Source organism: Crocuta crocuta, unplaced genomic scaffold (genome assembly GCF_008692635.1).
Source record: "Crocuta crocuta isolate KB4526 unplaced genomic scaffold, BGI_CrCroc_1.0 scaffold352, whole genome shotgun sequence".
NCBI classification, from domain to species: domain Eukaryota; kingdom Metazoa; phylum Chordata; class Mammalia; order Carnivora; family Hyaenidae; genus Crocuta; species Crocuta crocuta.
The window spans coordinates 2,692,580-2,710,726 of record NW_027532169.1 but is presented as its reverse complement, the minus strand read 5'-3'; the positions used below and the strand labels follow the sequence as shown (position 1 = coordinate 2,710,726).

General features: G+C 59.1%; 1 protein-coding gene and 1 long non-coding RNA gene across 4 annotated transcripts; one reads left to right on the top strand and one right to left on the bottom strand.

Annotated features, from left to right (window-relative positions):
• The first annotated feature begins 786 nt into the window (after positions 1-786).
• Positions 787-10,040, top strand: SGCA (sarcoglycan alpha). Its single transcript, XM_077776829.1, has 10 exons — positions 787-836; positions 1,689-1,796; positions 2,102-2,256; positions 2,418-2,490; positions 2,849-3,047; positions 3,444-3,606; positions 4,397-4,605; positions 4,797-4,823; positions 9,387-9,579; positions 9,854-10,040. Exons 1-9 carry the CDS (start codon positions 800-802, stop codon positions 9,565-9,567), a joined length of 1,152 nt encoding a protein of 383 aa, XP_077632955.1. The 5' UTR covers positions 787-799; the 3' UTR covers positions 9,568-9,579; positions 9,854-10,040.
• LOC144242066 (uncharacterized) lies at positions 6,662-14,627 on the bottom strand. 3 transcript variants are annotated; one of them, XR_013338288.1, is made up of 7 exons: positions 14,352-14,627; positions 13,751-13,855; positions 11,973-12,114; positions 11,089-11,312; positions 10,038-10,484; positions 9,252-9,949; positions 6,662-7,580 (listed from the first exon to the last, which is right to left on the bottom strand). It is a non-coding gene; the product is annotated as an uncharacterized LOC144242066 (long non-coding RNA). The 3 variants fall into 3 exon arrangements; XR_013338290.1 differs by having other exon boundaries at positions 6,662-7,549; XR_013338289.1 differs by lacking the exon at positions 13,751-13,855.
• Between the last annotated feature and the right edge of the window lie 3,520 nt (positions 14,628-18,147).

Sequence of the window (18,147 nt, the reverse complement as noted above, 5' to 3'; positions counted from 1 at the left end):
GGGTACACGCTGAGGGTCCTTGGTCTGGGGATAAGGGCTGGGTGAACGGGCCCCCAGCTATTAAGCGTACCATTAAGGAGGCTGTCACCTAGTCCCCTACACCTGCCTGTGCCAGGTCCAGGGATAAGAAGATAATAAGACTCTAGCCCACCCCTCGAGGATTGCACAGGGGCCGAGGGGACACCCAGCTCAGCCTAGCGGAAGGAGGGACTTCAGGGTGAGTCCTTTGCTGGTGAGTTGGTTTTGCCTCCTGGATGAGGGCAGACAGGGAGCTCCAAGCTTGTGCAAAGCACTTAGGAGGCTTATGAGAGCATGTTGGTCTGGGGGTGGGGGTTAGGGATGGGGGTTTGGGGGGGTGGAGTGAGGCTGCGCAGAAGCCTGGGGTCGTGTGTGTGTCGTTGGTGGTGGGGAGAGAGGAGAGGATTCTGGACACGATGGCCAGGTACAGGCAGGGTCTGAAAGCCACTGATAGCCGGAGACTCGGGGCAAGGGGAGCCCTTAGTGTTTTCAGGGGGGACTGAGGTATTCACGTTGGTGGCTTAGAAAACACTCTCTGGCCCCCAGGGTGGGGGGGAATCATCAGAGGACCTTGTCATGGGAAGAATGTCCACCCCAGATTCAGTGCCTGCTCTGGGTGGGGTTGGGGAGGGACCCACTGGCAGAAGCTGGGGCCAGCTGCTCTGGGACACCTTCCCCGTGGTTCCTCCTCTCTCCTTCCCTCCCTTCCCTCCCTCCTCCCTCTCTCCTCCCCCCTGCTCCTGTCTCTGTCACTCACAGGAACGGGCAGGCCAGGGCAGCCATGGCAGCAGCACTAATCTGGATTCTTCTCCTTGTGGGCAAGTTGGGGCCTTCTGGGAGGAGGCCCAGGATGAAGGGACAGGATTTAGGGGTGAAGAGGTGGAAGTACAGAGGTCCCCTGGGGGAGGAGTCTGGGGTCAGGAGCCAGAAGGACTTTGGGGTGTTAATGCTGTGTCTGGTGGAAGGTCCAGGGAAATGGGGCTGGGGATAGGGCTCCGGGAAGTGGGGGGCTGGGAGCCCTGAAGGGTGGGGCACCCTTGGCCGAGGTGGGCCTGACGGCACAAGCCCGGGGCGTTGTCGGCCCTTTAATGGGCCGGCTGGTCTGCCTTCTTTCTAGGCCCAGGCTAAATTTGGCCGTGGGTATCGGGGCCCAGTGAGGGTGTGGGGATCCGCTGGGGCAGATACTCTCCCTGGCGCACAGGATCTCATTTGCTCAGCTTTTCCTGGCCTCTGTGGGTCCCCCTTCCCCCTGTGTATTAGGGGAAAGGAGAGAGAGTTCCAGAATGGCTACCCACCTCCTCCAAAAGTTCCTTCCCTCTGCCCCTCCCCTCCAGCCTGCCAGACGCTCAGCATTCTTAAGGGTTCTCTTCCAAGTGCCTTTAACACACATCCCCCCCCACCCCCACTCACACCCCTCGGTCAGATAGCAGCCCTCGCTGACTGTGACTCCTCAAAGGAAGCCTAAAATGAGTGGGGGAGGGGGGCTCCCATGGACCCAAACCAACAAAGCTCTAGGACTTGGCACAGCCAGGGCTGCACTCTGTCCTTTCCTGGGAGGCACCCACCCCCCTTCTCCAGTCTCATAGGGGCACCAGCAGCTTATCCCCTGCCTTAGAGGAAGGCTGACGTGTGTGTTTGGGGTTGTGGGGTCCCCACGGGTTTCTTGGCAGGGCTGGGGGACACAGACGCCCAGCAGACCACCCTTCAGCCTCTGGTGGGCCGCGTCTTTGTACACACCTTGAACCAGGAAGCCTTCCCGAGTCTGCCTGAGCACGTCGGTGAGAAGGGCCCCAAGGGCGGCGNTATCCCCTGCCTTAGAGGAAGGCTGACGTGTGTGTTTGGGGTTGTGGGGTCCCCACGGGTTTCTTGGCAGGGCTGGGGGACACAGACGCCCAGCAGACCACCCTTCAGCCTCTGGTGGGCCGCGTCTTTGTACACACCTTGAACCAGGAAGCCTTCCCGAGTCTGCCTGAGCACGTCGGTGAGAGGGGCCCCAAGGGCGGCGGTGGGCTGCTGGTGACTGGCCGGGGGCTTGGTCTCCTGAAGGCTCCTGTCGTTTCTCCAATCTCCTCCCTTCCGCCAGATGTCCCGCCCACCGTCCCTATCACCTACCACGCCCACCTCCAGGGACACCCAGACCTGCCTCGGTGGCTCCGCTACACCCAGCGCAGCCCCCACCACCCTGGCTTCCTCTACGGCACCCCCACCCCAGAAGATCGTGGGCGCCAGGTCATCGAGGTACCAGCAGGGACCCCAGTGGCTGGGTCCCACGTGGGCATGCGTTCATGTTCGTTTACACAATTTAGATGCCTCTTATTGGAGGGCGGCTCTGGCCGCTCCACGCGTCTTCTCCCCTAACCCCATCCCTCGGCCCTCTTCCCCCTCCCCTCCCCTGCCAGGTCGTAGCCTACAATCGGGACACCTTTGACACCACCCGGCAGAGGCTGGTGCTGTTGATTGGGGACCCAGAAGGTACCACCAGACATCCCCCTGCCGCCCCCCACTCGCCACACCCCTCTGGGGGGATTTCCCTGGGGAGGGGGGAGGGGGTGTGAAGGGGACACTTGGGGCAGTAGTGGGAGGCGGGCGCTGGAGTTAGATAATTGGCTGCTCTGCCGACAGTGTGTGGGGCCTCGGGCAAGTTGTTGAGGCCACGGGAAGGGAAGGGAAGGGCAGGGAAGGGCGTTTGGGGCCTGTGATGCGTGGGATTTTAGGGAGGAAGGGAGAAGTCCGGGGACCTGGGAGGAGCTTGAGCCGGGTGGGGGAGGGTAAGGGGGAGGAGGTTTGGGAAGAATCCGTGCAGAACTGGGCGCCCACCTGGCATTTCCAGGACCCCTGCTGCCTTACCAGGCGGAGTTCCTAGTCCGCAGCCACGATGTGGAGGAGGTGCTGCCCTCGACGCCCGCCAGTCGCTTCCTCACAGCCTTGAGAGGGCTCTGGGAGTCAGGGGAGCTCCAGCTACTCAACATCACTTCTGCCTTGGACCGTGGGGGTCGCGTCCCCCTTCCCATCGAGGGTCGCAAGGAAGGGTAAGGGTGCAATCCAGGAGGGCCTCCTGGAGGAGGCGGCAGCTGCGTCTTCCAGGTGGTGGGCGTGGAGCACCTTCGTGCACCCTCACCACACCCACGTGTACCGCCTAGTATCATATCACTGTCCACTTCCCTCTAGCCACCCCTTCTTCATCTTCTTGCCTTCCTCGGGCCCAAACCTTAGTGACCCCAAACTCTGCACTCCCTGGTACCCCATGAGGACGTAAAAGATCCAGCTGTCAAAAGACATTCCTGGCAGTGTAAGGCCCCCTAGAAGACCGTGGTGCTATGTCCTCTCACTGTAACCTAGGTCTCAAGGTGGCCCTGCCAACCCCCGGATCTCCAGTGCCCAGTGACACCCCGAATTGGTTAACCGTGGCTTCTGTCTGGGCCCAGGGTTTACATCAAGGTGGGCTCTGCCTCACCCTTCTCCACCTGCCTGAAGATGGTGGCATCTCCCGACAGCCACGCTCGCTGTGCCCAGGGCCAGCCTCCGCTTCTGTCCTGCTACGACACCTTGGCACCTCACTTTCGCGTAGACTGGTGCAATGTGTCCCTGGTGAGGAGGGACCCTGGCTCTGGGGATGGGGATGGGGCATGCCCCCCAGCACAGTCTCCCCGCTACCCCTCCTCTCACCCCATCTCTCTGTTCCCGTTTCTGAGTATATANTGCTCGAATGCGCGCGCTCTGAAGTTCCACCTCGTCCCACAAGAGGGCGACAGAGTCCATAATCCAGGAGAGGGATCTCCCGCCTCCAGCAGTCCCAACGTTAGGGACAACGTTCACGTTCACGTTCACTCCGGTAGGGGCAGTTCTAGAACCCTTTCTCCACCAGGAGACTCTTGAGGACAGCTCTGTCTGCTTCCTTCTAACGTGTCACCTGGCAAATCTGCCTGTGATCGTTTCCAGATAGTTTCCACCTCCAAGTTAGAAACCGGAGATGCTCGCTACTGCTCTTTGGGCTATCGACCAGAATTATCTAGGGTTCCTGGAGACCCTGACTCCCCAGGCTGGAACCCCTGGAACACTCTGTCCCTGTGAATGGACCGACAGTGCAGCCAAAGACTGATAATCAACAGCTCTGAGCACTTGCTGTGTGCTAGACAGTATCGAATCCACACGGTTGACCCTCACCACCGCCCCAGAGATAGGACCCTAGAGGTGTGCTCGAACCACAGCGTGCACCTGCCTCTCCCGGATTTTCCCTCTTGGTTCTTATCCCTGGGCTTGCCCTGCTAGGTCACCCAAACTGGGGGAGGCAAGCAGGAGGAAGTCCTGTCATTGCATGGGGCACCCCTGCCTGTCCCCCTGGGGTCTCTGTGTCTAGCCAACTGGGCTCTCTGAACAGGTGGATAAGTCAGTCCCGGAGCCTGCAGACGAGGTGCCCACCCCCGGCGATGGGATCCTGGAGCATGACCCGTTCTTCTGCCCACCCACTGAGGCCACGGCCCGAGACTTCCTCACTGATGCGCTGGTCACCCTCCTGGTGCCACTGCTGGTGGCTCTGCTGCTCACGGTGCTGCTGGCCTACATCATGTGCTGCCGGCGGGAGGGACGGTGAGTGTGGGAGACAGAGGCCAGGGAGGGCACTGGGGCTGCCACCCCATGTCCTTGTGGCTTGCCTGGGGACACAGACCCCTTGGAGAGTGGGGTCCTCCGCCAGGAAAGGTGTGGGGGACCTCTTGCTTGGCCTGGAATCAGGAGGGGCTTGAGGATAATAGCTAATCCCCTCCCTTGCTTGTCCACAGGCTGAAGAGAGACCTGGCCACTTCTGAGTGAGTAGGGGAAAGCTGGGGGCTGGGTAGGAGCCCCCCCAGACTGTTAGGCTGGACCCTCCAACCTCTGTGAGCAGCTCAGACAAGCCAGACTGCTCTGGGATGAGGGGGTCCGCCCTGGCCCCTGAGCTCCAACGCTGGGCTGGCTGGTTGGTGGGTTTGACCTATCCTGGCCCGGCCTTCTCATTTTCCGGTCTCCATGGAAGACTTTAACCTGGGATGCGGGAAGGGAGGGGACCCAGCCAGGTCTGGGGGCTTGTCGCCACCCTGGGAGAAAGGGTTTGAGAAGCCACTTAAGAGGCTGCACACACACACACACACACACACACACACACACACTCACACTGTATGGTTCTGGGCTGGGTTCGCCACACAATTACCATGATACTCTCTGGGCCCTGGTTTCTCCACCTGCCACCTGACGTTGTCCTTGAACTAGCTAATGTCTGTGGATGCTTTCAGTTCCCCCAGCCCTTCCCAAACCCATCTCACCCTTATTTTGCCCATGTTCCCACTCCCCACAGCCTTACCCATCCCCCGTTCCCAGCCTTCTTTCCCTTTGCAGCCCCGAGCCCCAAAGATTCCAGGAGGCAGATGTGAAGTAAGTTAGGCTCCTTTTATTCCCACGGCACTGAGCCTTTGGCAGGCCGGGCACCCCTGCCTGCTCACCTGGCCTGCCTCGTTAATTGCGTCGGCCTCTGGCCACCCTGCGAATCCCCTTGTTTAGCTGCTTGTATCCCTTCTGGGAGCCTGCTAGCAACCTGCGCTGCCCAGGCCGGCGCTGTCCAGGCCGGCACTGCCCTGACTGGCGCTGTGCAGGCCGGCGCAGGCCAGGTCGGCGCTGTCCAGGCCGGCGCCGCCCAGACTGGCGCTGCCCAGACCGGCCCCGGCTCTGGGACCTGAACTTGACCTTGGAGGCATGCTTATTGCCAATGCGGAAGGAGCCCAAGGCCCCCTTGCCGGTCACCTGCTTGAGCATGCCCTTGTCCACCAGCCCCTTGAGCACTCGCTTTAAGCGCCAGCCGCTTCGGGTCATGTTGTAGCCGGTGGTGGCGATGGCCTTCTTCAGGGTGGCCAGACTCACGCGGCCGTGCGCCCCCTTGTCCGCCACAACGCCCAGGATCACCTTGGACATGTTAGGCTTCCGGTGGACATTGGGGCTGGCCCGGCGCCCAGTCTCCCTCTGGCCAGGGGCTCCGGATGGGCTGGCCTGCCTGTCCACACCCTGCCCAGGGTTCGAGGCCAAGAGTGCAGATGGGGGAGGCAGCGAAGTGTCTTTCTGTATCTCTCCCTGGGGCGGGTGAAGGGAGCTAGACGCAAGGACCTCCAGGGTGGCGGCTGGAAGTCTCCCCTGGGTTCCTCCTCGGTGGGTGAGGGGAGTCTCTGCTCCTGGGGGCTCCAGCCCAAGCCTTTCCCTGGGTGGCCAGAAGGAGGGACCAAGGATTATCACCCCCGGCTGGCCTCACGGACTTGTGACTCAGGTGCAGGTGGTAGCAAGGTTACCTCTGTGGTGACCTCAGGGGGACATTGTGAGGCCACCAGAATCCTGGGAGGGTCACAATGGCCCCACTGTTCCCTCCTGGGAGGCAAAGAGGGAGCTGCCAGAGAGTGTGGGCATCCGACAGCCAGCTGCCCTGGGAAGAAGGGCTGAGGTGGTGTGAGCGGATGGGTGGCTCCCACATGGTGGGGCCGTGCACTGTATGCGTGTTTCTAAACGAAAGCCCCCCCGCCCCGTTCCAAACCCACCATTTTGACCCCACCATCTCAACCCATTGGGCTGAGGAGTACAAACATTTTTAGAATCAGAATCACACCAACATTTGTGAAGTTTTTAAAGTTTATTTATTTTGAGAGGAGGGGAGGGGCCGAGAGAGAGGGAGAGAGAATCCCAAGCAGTCTCTGTGCTGTCAGCAGGGCTTGAACTCACAAACCATGAGATCATGGCCCAAGTTGAAATCAAGAGTCAGACGCTTAACCGACTGAGCCACCCAGGCGCCCCATCAACACTGGTGGATTTTTATGGGGAAAATATTTTCCAGAGTGAACAGAAATGTAATTCCTCAATTCACCTAGGTGGATTTGATTCCTTGATCGTCTTTGATCACAAAGCAATGGAAAGAGTCTTTTGTCCTCCCTTATTCTCATTTTTATTTGATAGAATTTCTTCCCATAGAGATGGGGGATTTTCCATGTAAGTTTTTCAAGGAAGATTTCATTCCTCAATTTTTTGGGGCTGGTGCCAAATTTGACCAATTACATCTTCTGCCATCGCAGAAATTCTCTTTCCGACCAGTTATTTTTACCAACGGCCAGCTTTCCTGGGTCCGTGTATCAGGAAAACCATCAGTCTGGAATCAATAACCAGGTGTAACCACACGCCTTATCAGACCTTGTTGGCTTGGATTTTGTGTTGATCCATTTCTACAAATTCAACTGGTAGTTTTGCTCATTCAGTGTCTCCCATTTTTTCAAACGCACCCACAAATTGTGGGTTCTGCTGTCTGTATCAGATTTTGCTGGCCCCAAAGTCCTCCAGCCTGAGCCTCTCGTGTGGTCTGTGTGTCCCGGAGACAGGGCTCGAGCGTTGTGTGTTGGTGGTGGAGTGTGTGTGCGCGTGTGTGCGTGTGCATGTGCGTAGGACTCCCCGTCCCTTCGTCCGTCTGTCCAGGTGCTGATGTGGAAGGGCTGTGGGGGAAGGCAGCGCGGGTCTGGCTTCCGTTCCTGCTCTGGAAAAACATTCCCCGGAACATTTTCCACCTGTGTGTGTTGCCAGAGTAATGAGACCCAGATGTGGGGCTGGGGGCGGGGAGGGGACCCGTTAACCAAGGCTCTTTCCCTATCCAGGGCAGTACCTGCCCAGCTGCCTCCAGCCCGAAGCAGCCACACGCTTCTAGCTTCCTTTCCCCCCTCAGCCTCCCCTTTGCCTGGGAATGGAAAATTGTGTTTTGGACGGCTCTGCTTGCCAAATTCCAGACTCAAGAGCTCATCTCGATCCGCCCCTGGCCTTCTAGGGTGGCTCCACCTCCTCCCGCCAACCAGACAGGACTCGGTCCTACTCCCTCGCCCCCAAGGAGGAGTGTGGCCCATTCAGCATAAAGCTCGAGAGCCTGCCCTGTAGGCTATTCTCTCAGGTTCTAGTGGGTGTTGGTGTCCGTTAGCTGAGGCTTGGACAGGGGTGGGCGTCGCTGCCCCTCCCCCATTTGATCTGTCGCCCAGAGGCAAGTAGGGTAGCTTCTGCCCTGCCTAGGGCCCCCACCCCTTTATTGTTTGTGATGAAAGGTTCTTGCTGTTTCACCTGGTGACCAGTCGACCAGTCACCTGGGAAAAGACCTCCAGGCTGGACTCACAAATGCGGGTGGGTTCGTGGAAAGGGGCTAGGAAACGTCCCTTTACGGGGTGGGGGTGGGGGGCTGAGGACAATAGTGTGCCCTACTGTAATAACACGGCGCTGATGATGAAGATAACAATGGCAGGCTCTCCGTAATATTAGCTACCACTTGGGTGATGCTGACCAGGAGATACCTGTTTTCCCTGTATTGACTCATTTAATTAGTTCAGCAACCGCATTACAATCGAGGCCATCGTGGCACAGAGAAGTTAAGTGAGTAGCGTAAGGTCACACGGCCACTAAGTAGTAGAAGTCACACCCAAGCCCAAAGCCGGTCTTCGCGCCTGGTTACATGGTGCTACCCTCCTTCTCAGAATGAACTGAAGCTTGCCCCAGACAGCAGAAAGTTCCTGAGACCGCCAAGTGGGAATAAGGCTGAGCCTTCTGACAAGAAACCGGGGCTAGAGTTCAGAGAGAACTTCCCGATGGCTGCGGGGATTTCAGGCCCACTGAGCTCGGAGCCTGGTGCAGGCCTCAAGGAGCCTGCCGGTTGGGAGGGGTCAAGCTACAAAGGCAGGGGAGGCTATATGGGAGGAGCCAGAAGAATGTCAAGGCCAGGCAGGAGACAGCTGGAGCAAAAGGGGGAGGGGGAAGAGATGGAGGGGGTGGGTTCGCCAGACTAAGACAGGGATGAGGCGGGGAGCCCTGGATGGTCAGTGGTAGGAGAGAGTATTTGGGGAGGGAGCTGAGTGCTAGAAGGGTCCTACAGGGTCTTCAGAACATAAAGCCCAGCAAACACCATCCTCTGGGAATACACATCCACTGTGGGTATCTCTTCCTGTCTTAGCATCTCAGAAGTGCTTACCACACTCCAGGCGCTTTTCTAAATGCTTTTCTCCTCTAATTCCTACTCCGGCGCTAGGAGGTAGTTCTATCAGTATCCCCATTTTACAGTTGAGGAAACTGAGGCACAGGGTGGTGAAGCAACTTGCCAGGGCCACACAGCTTTGAACCCAGGCTGTCTATACCCACGACCTATGCCTCCATTACTGGACACTGAGCTGTCCCCAAAGACCTTCCTGTTTGTCCCCTCTCCTCACCCATTGTGTGTGTGAGTTTCCCCCTACACCCCGGGGTGGGGGGGAGACGGCAGGGTGGCTCAGAGGCAGTGGCACGCTGCACCCCAGAAGGGCTGAGTCCCAGAGCCGACGATTCTTCTGGCCCTGCGCCCCCAGCATCCAGATGGTCCACCACTGCACAATCCGCGGGAACACGGAGGAGCTCCGGCAGATGGCCTCCAGCCGAGAGGTGCCCCGGCCGCTTTCCACGCTGCCCATGTTCAACGTGCGCACGGGCGAGCGGCTGCCGCCCCAGGTGGACAGCGCCCAGGTGCCCCTCATCCTGGACCAGCGCTGAGGGCACACCCAGGTGCGTCTGGCCGCGCAGTGCCGGCCTCATCTCTGGGAACAAGGCCTCCGTCTCAAGGCTGGGGCAGAGGGTGGGGAGGGCGAGGGCCAGGGGAGGGGCACACAGGCCTGCCCGCTCCTCTGGGCACCGGTGGTGGGGGTGCTCAGCAGGGCTGGGGCTATGCCCCCCAATGCCAAACCCTCGGGGTCAGAGGTCCGGGGTGGCAAGGAAGGCAGAGGACCAGGGCCTGAGCCTCACAGCCCCTCACCCCTTCCCTCTGCGGTTCCCGGTCCAGACCAGGCGTCATCCTTTCTCTCCCGATGCACAGAGCAGCTGGCCCACGGCCACATCCTTCCTCCTGATTCCGGCTGCTGGCCTCACAGCTCCCAGGCTTGGAATGAGCAGAGAGACGGCAGCGGGGAGGTGAGGGCGTCTGAGGTCACAACCTCCCTGAAATAAAGAGCTGCCGCGCTGCTCACCTATTGCTACCAGCACCTTCTTCTCAGCAGCCTCCTACCAGCACTCGCTTCCTTGGTTTCCCTTTCTGCCTCCTGGGAGCCCTCGGAGTCAGCCGGGGGCTGCCAGCCTGCCCTTCGGACTCTTGGCGTTTTGCTGTTTTCTCAACCTCTCTGGAAGGAAGAGGGAGGGACCTGCTCCCCGTGGCCCTGGTCTTAATCCTCACGTGAACCTGACAGTGATGCATCATTAGCCCCATTTTATAGATGAGGAAACGGAGGCCCAGGGAGAGTAAGCAACTTACCCAAGCTCACAGAGCAGGCAAGTGGCACTTTGGATTAGAACCTGGTATGTCCACCTCCACCCTGCCTTCTGGAGGGCTGAAGGGTTCTGGAAGCAAAAGGCTCTTACCTGTCGAGATCCCCTAGGGGAAGAGCCCCTTTGTAACTCATGTTGCGAGGGAAACCAGCCTGTTCATGGAGAGAGGGGTTGGCACATAGGACCCTGAGCCCGGGCTCAATGATCCCCTTCCTAGTGGGCTTTTCCAGGGGCCAAGGTCCAGAGGATGCTGCACGACCTGGAACCCTTGAGCTGAGTGTCACCAGCTTGGCTCTGGAGAGGTCGGCTAGTTGGGAAGAGGCCCGAGCTCGTTTTTCCCAGGTGGCTACAACCACATCAGGCCACCAGGCCCCTGCCTACTGCCCCTGGCTCTAGATGGCGTCTCCAAGAAAATGCAAACAAGGGCAAGACATGGGCCACGGTGGCCTCTAAATCCCACTCAGCCTGGGATCTACCCACTGTCCTGGAGCTGATTCTCAACCAACCCGTGGGCCTCACTTGGGGTTTTCCCTTCCCCGGAGATGGGGGGGGATGGTGGGAGTCGGTGGGGAGAGCTTGGGGGCCGATGGGGAGGGCAGCCCCCAGTCTAAACGGAGGTGCCTCCTGGGCCAGGGATCCCCAAGGACGGCTGGGTCTGTGAATACTGCGTCCACATGGTCCGAAATGTATAGGCAAGGGGGTGGTGAGGGTGCCCTTGGACCCCCCGCGCTTTCTCTCATTCCCCGGAATCCGCACCTTCAAGCGTGTCCTGAATCCGTCCACTTCTGGCGGCCTTGGCTCTGACCTTCCCGGTGCTCTGACCTTCCCGGTGTGGCAACAGGATCCGGCTCCTGGACCCCCCGCACAGCCTCCCCTGGCTCCCTGCCCCTCCTGCCTCTGTAATCTGGGCTCCAGCAGGAGAAAGATCAGATCTGGAATCTCGCCCCCTGCTTTGGACTTTCCGGCGCCGTCCGGTCACACTGAGAATAAGATCCACGCTCTTGACCGGGCGTGCTGGCCCGGCCCAGCCCTCTGACCTCATCCCCACTCTTCCCACGCCCACCGCAGCCACACTGCCTCACAGCTCGCTCCTGTTCAAGGCCTTGGCCCGGATCTCCCAGCGCCCCCGCCCCCATCCACGGAACTGCCCCCTCACCGCGCTTGTTTTGGTTTTTGCTCAAATGGCAGCACCTCAGAGAAACCCCTCCGTCCCCCCCTCCCCTGCCTCTAGGGCACCCAGCCCCCTCCCTGTGCTCTGAGAGCCTATGCTGTGTGTGTCTGGGTCCTTGTCCCAGGCCGGCTTCCCACCGCAGACATACGCGCCGGGAGGGCAGGATTCTGTGTGCCCACTGGGGACGGGGGCAGAGCTGCACACAGTAGGTGCTGGGGGGGGTGCGGATGTTCCGAGGGAATGCTCAGGTCTGGGCGTGCTCAGAGCCCTTAGGAAAGTCACTCCTCCTCTCGGGGCAAAGCTGGTGAGCAAGGCCATTGCGCGTGTTTCTACAGTTATGTTTCGGTTCCCCTGCCTGCCGGGCATCCCACACCCGTTGGTTAGTCGATTAGTTAGTTAGCTGGTTAGTTAGCTGGTTAGTTATCCCCGCAAGCACCTGCGGAGGCAGGCAGAGGCGCAGTGCGGGCACCTGGGAGGTTCTCAGTAGACGTTTGTTGACTGAACGAATGCCTGTTGGGGTGGCCACCTCCCAACCACGAGGGTCCGCTGATAAGACAGTGCTTCTGCCTCCTCATGCGTCATTCCCTTGAGGCACCTCGTCTGGCCGAAACCTGGAGTCGCACAGCATCCGCTCAGGTGGGAGGCTCTGAGCTGCCAGCCTGGTTTCTGGGGTGCTCCTCCTCGGGCCCCGCCCCCTGGAGGAAGGGGCCATCCTCCCCTCCCGGTGCCCGTGCCCCCGCCCTTGCAGCCAGGCCAGCTCTGGCCTCCGTGCCCTTCCTGCGCACCCGCCAGCGACGGGGAGCTCCAGGCCAGCCCCTCGCTTCCCTGTGCTCCCCGGCTTTGCCTTGCGATCTTGGCTCCAAGGAGCACACGGGAGCCTGGCTGCCGGCCTGGGAGGAAGTGGCCCAGACAAGTAGCTGGGAGGATGGCGTGACTGCAGAGGACACTGAACCATGCCTGGGCACACGCCTGTGTGCGCGTGCACCCCCCCCCAGCGGCACATGGGGAGGGCATGGACGTACTCAGCCCTCTCTTCTCACGGAGGGGCAAGATCCCAGCGGGGGTCATGCCTCACCCTCCAGAGCCAAGGGAAAGTAGCCCCAGTGTCCCCCCCCCCCACCCTGAGACCCTGCCTCACACCCTGCTCCACGCTGGGCTCCGCCAGTCCCACGGCCAGTAGTGCCCCGTGACGCACCTTCACCCTCAACAGAGCCCCTCCTGGCTTGTCTCTAGATGTTTCTTCACCACCTCTCAATCCGTGAGGAGGAGCTCTGTCAGAGCGGGGGCCACAGTGTCCTGCCTACAGCCGGCCTCAGTCCCCACATGGCGTGTGTCTCCCTTACTCTTGACACACACACACACACACACACACACACACACACACACAATTTGCAGGGTGTGTTGTTGGGATGTAGGGTCAGAGTGAGCAGGACTCGGATGTCGGCTCTGACGGTTAGTTTACTCATAAGACATTAATCATAAGCGCCTTGGGCTGTTGTAAGGATTTGTGAAAATGAGATGAGTGCCTGGCATCTGGGAGGCGCCCAGGGATGGGGAGACACCATTCCACACAAGCATTCACATGATCACCCCCAAACCAGGGGCCTGTGGGGTCCCCTGACCCCCCAAGGCCCAGGTTACATGAGCTCAATCTAAATTCTGTGCCCCATGAAGGATTCCCACTCTGCTTGCAAGTTTGGGGCAGAGGCTGCAATTCCCATGCTTCCTGGCACCGATCTGCTGCCCAGTGAAATGATATTCGGGGGTACAGTGGGTTAAATCAAATACATTATTAAAATTAACTTCACCCATTTCTTTTGATGGTCTTCATATGGCAGCAAAAAAAAAGAAAATTACAGGTGTGGCTCCCCATTGTGCTTTTACTGGGCGGCGCTGGTTTCTTGGCTCTTCCTTTATCTCCACTCCAGACCGACCCACACCCAGAACTCGGCCCCTTCCCTTGCTCCTTCTAGAACACCTTATACCAGACCTCTGTGCAGGCCTGAGTATTCCAGAGTCTTGAGGAGTTGGTCGGGGGCGGGGGAGGGTCTGCCCCACAGCAGTAAAGTCACCTAGAACTTGAACATGGGGCCTCCTTATTCTAAAATGCACTTTGGTCCCCATCCCACCCCATCCTCCCCTGCCTCCCCCTTTTTTGTGCAGAGAAAACCCCACTCTCGCCAGCATCTGCTCGCACCAGACTCCCCTCCCTCCAGACCATGCGCATGCTCTGAAAAGGCATCACACCTCCGGGCGTGTAAGGGTCTGCTCGCTCTGCCAGATAAGGGCCATCCTTCTTCCGGGGTCTTGCCTCCCGGTCCGCGGACATCTCTCAGCTCTACTTGGTGCCCGCTGGCAGCACAGCAGGAAGAGAACAGGGACACAGCTGTTCCCCAGCGCCGGGGCGCCACTGGCCCTGGGACTTTAGGACAATGGTCTCCCCCATACCCAGGCTTTCCTGGTTTCTGCCTGCTCCTCCCTGCTCAGCTGTCCCCATTCACCCGCAGGCCCTCCTCTGCCCTCTGTCATGCCTATGCACACACACGTCCCCAAGGCTAGACCCTTACGTTCTCAGTTCAAATGGCGTCTCTTCCGTTGCCATGTGTGGGGAAGCGGTTCCCACATATACAGACCCCTCCCACCCACCCCCAACACACCCACACGTGAGTGGGGNNNNGATGCCTGGGTGGCACCCGCCTCACTCACTCACATAGCCTCCCACGCTCACGGCCCCTGTGCAGCCCCCTCCCCCACTCCCATTCTACACGTGTGCCCCCTTGCCCAAGGCTCCTACGCCCCAGCTCAGCACCCTCCTTTCCCAGCCTCTTCCCTCCTCAAGCTTACTCACGTCCATCCAGGAAAGTAGGCACCTGGGCAGCTGAGGAGTAAAGAGCTGACCCCCCACAAAGGAGGGGGAATCTGCCATATTTCGGTCATAAAAATATCCTGCCAGGAGATGGGCTCACACCACCAAAAGCACCCGGGATTCGAAGAGAGCAGCAACAGTAAAAAATCCACGCGAATTTTTCTAGAATTTTCCACCTGATGTTGACTGAGAAATCAGCCGTCGGAATGTGGCCCATCTTGTCACAGGGAGGACAAACGTGAGTCCCGTGGAGCGGCCCTCGGGACAGCCGGTGCTGTGCCACGACACAGGGGGCGGCCCGGGTCTGGAAGCTCTACGGAGGGGGCTGTGATGTCAGCAGAAAGGAGGGCTTGAGTTTGGGAATGTGGTACAATGGCCTCTTTGTCCCCCTTCCCTCCTGTCCTGGCCTCCTCACACCACGTGACGGGCACAGAGCTGCCCGGCACAACGCAGCCACACAAGACCTGCCACCACGGCCCTGCCAGTCGCTGTCACCTCATGTGCCCGCAGACACATGCACCCAGGTCCCCATGTGTCGATTTGTGCACGCAGAGCAAGAGGCATGTTCACTCTGTTCGTCCAGAGATGTCGTGGCCTCTGGCCACCTGCAGCTGTTAAAATTCGTTACGGTTCAACACAATTTAAACCTGAGTTCCTCGGGGGCCCTTACCCACATGTCAGGGGCTCCCTAGCCACGTGTGGCTAGTGGCTGTGGTAGTGGATGGTGCAGAGTGCACTTCGTGGTTGCAGAAAGTCGTGGCCTAGGCCCCGGTGCCCAGCCCTGCAGGGCACACCTGACGTCCGGCCTCGGTCAGCCCCCCCGGGGCCGTGCCTGCTGGTAAGGCTGAGATAAATTTTTTGCCGGTGCGGAGAGCTTTGGAAACTCAGAGGGGGGTGGCTCGGGCTTGGGTCGTTCAGGAGAATGAGGGGACATGAGACACATGAGACGTTTGAGCGTGGCCTGGAGGCTGGGGGACAAAGCAGGCATAGATGACAGCAATCAGCTCAGGCAGAGGAAGAGGCATAAAGAGAGGCCTGGAAGTGGAAAGTGGGGTGCATATGTGGGAGTTTGGTGTCACCCTTTTTGGCTAGTGTGACAAGTGTGGGCAAGGGAGGGGACCCTGGTTGCCTTATGGGGGGAGGGGACAGGGGCTGAGCCAGCCAGGATGCAACCCCACCCGGTGGATGAGGGTTATCAAGCAGTCACCCATCATCAATCAGCATGGAAGGTCGGGTAGTTTGCCTATGAAGAAACCTTCATTTGCATGTCATACTTTCTTAACCACTTTAGACTAATTCCCTTTCTACGCTGCCCAGACTGTGGTAGACGTGCTAACGATGAATTATGAAAAGGCGCAATTAATCATCATGGCCACTTAATGACGGTGATGGCATTAGTATTGCAGACGATGGCCTCCGTAGACTTGTCCATTTCTCTGAGACCCGAGGGAGGGACGTGGGCCGTTCTGGCCTTTGAAGGTTGGCCCTCAGACCCTGCGTGGGGCGGGGACACAGCCTCGCCTCCTCCCTGTCTCCACATCTCTGGGTGCCTAGTCTGCTCCAGCATTCTGACTCCCTGGCTACCCCTGTGTCCCCGTGACTGCTCTCGGCTGTCCCCCTTCCCTACGACTGGGGAGCTGACCAGTCACCCTCCTTCCAGGGGCCTCAGGCTCACAGGCAGGCAGGGGGTGGGGGCAGGCAGGGGGTGAGAGAAAAGGGAAAGGAGGGAGAAGGAGGAAGAAGCGGAAGCAAGTTTTGTTTTGTTTTGTTTTGTTTTGTTTTTTAAAGGATAAGGAATGGGCAGGAGGCAGGGGCCTGGGCAAAATGACCTGTCAGGCCTCCCCGCACGCAAGTGTTACAGGGACTTAGAAGGCCAAGAGGGACCCATGCTCAGCAGGGTCGGCACCTGTCGCCTCCATGACAGCACCTTGTCAGTGCCTTGATGGCAGCTCTCCAAGGGCCCCGGGGAGGCTCCCTGCCTCCTTCCCCAGGAACCCTGGAGCAGGAGGCCTTCCTCTCTCTCCTCACAGGCCCTCAGGGCGGGCTCAGGACTCCCCTCAGCTGGCCTGCTTGTTGCTCCTTGGGGGTGCGGGGGGAGGGGGCTCAGAGTGAGCAGGAGGGAGGAGAGGCCGGATGAGGGGCTCCCAGGTACTCCCCACGGCGGTCCCACCTCCCTCAGCTACGCATGGGCCGCAGTCCCCGCAAGCCTGCAGGCTGCCTGCCGGGAGCGGAGACGGTGGCGTTGAGGGAGGGTGGGCCTGGGGTTCGGTCGGCCTGGGATCTGAAGGGAGGCGTGTGTTTGCACGCCCGCGTGTTACCGCACGTGTCAGTTGCCTGTACAGCTCTGTAAGGAAGAAGGGCATTTGGGAGACACGAAGGCCGCTTGAGGTAGGGGAAGGGACAAGGCGTAAGAGAGGTGAGAGGCAGGGGGAGCCTGTGGAGGGTGCTAGGTGAGGAGGAGGAGGGAAGGGGTAAGAAACAGGGGAGCCCACCCCCACCCCCCATCTCCCCCAAAGCCCTTCCTTCCCCAGATTTCCCCTCCCCAGACTCCAGGGCAGAAAATTAGGAGGCCACTACCGATAGATTTGGGTCATTTCCACATGCTTTATTCCAGCAATCAAAATAATTAAAAACATCTCAAATTATTATACACATACAAAATAGGTACAGAGTCCTGCTTCCTCCCACCCCTAGGGGGAAAAACTGCTTTGTGCTTTGGGAAGTTGTGCTCTGGAACCCAGAGAGAGGACACAGGACAGAGAGGCTGTGAGGATGGGGTGCAGCTGAGGAGGAGGGGGTTTCAGAGAGAGAGAGAAGAGAGAGGTGGAGAGAGAGAGAGGCGGCCAGGGGGGTGGAGAGGGGGTGGAAAGGAGCGCGCTTGCAGAGCTGCGACACTCTCTCCCCCCAAGTTAAATAGCACCTTTAGAAAATTCACGAGTCCCCATCCGCAAGGGAAAAAAAAAAACCCCAAAGAATAAAAAAAGACTTTGAACAAAAAGGAACATTTGCTGGCCTGGGGGTGGGGCGTCTCGATTTCCATAGCACCAGTGATTCCTTCCCCTTCCCCGCCCCACCCCATCACAGAGATGTAGCACCTTTGATATAAAATGGGGAGCCCTTCCCACCCTGCCCCCATCCCCGCCCCCACGCAGTTGCCCGGTGACACAAAGACAAGAAGAGGTAGTCCTTAAGCAACACAATTACATGAGCAACAGAGCAGTTTCTCCCACCCAGCCCTGTCGCACGGGGGATTGACAGGAGTCCCCGCAGGAATCCGATGGTTCCTTCTGCTCTGTCCCGGCCCCTCCTGACTTTCCTCCAAACCCGGCAGGCAGCGAGGGGCCCATGGTCCTCCAGCGCGGCCCCCTCCAAAACGAAGAGGGGAGTGTCGCCCCAACGAGCCACGGGGACGTCAGATGGTGAGGCTCCTTTGGTAGTCTGCGCACCTCCGGTCCCCCCAGGATTTGGGGGTTGCTGGGTGAGGGGAGTGGGTTGGGACTGCGGGGGTCACTTGGGTGTTTTCAGCATTGCCTTTGGTTGCTGGGCAGACAATGCATTGTTTCCTGTGTCTTTTGGGGGAGACTTAGATTTGGGGAGCAGTGGAGGGGAGGCCCCAAGGAGGGATGGAGAAAGCAGAAAGGGCAGTGTTGGGGTATCATAAGCCCAACGGGCAGAAAAGGACTTACCCCCATATGGGTCTTCAAGCAAGTGGACCAAAGCTTCCTTTTTTAAAAAGTTATTTATTTATTCTTTTTTTTTTTTTTTTTTTTTTTTTTTT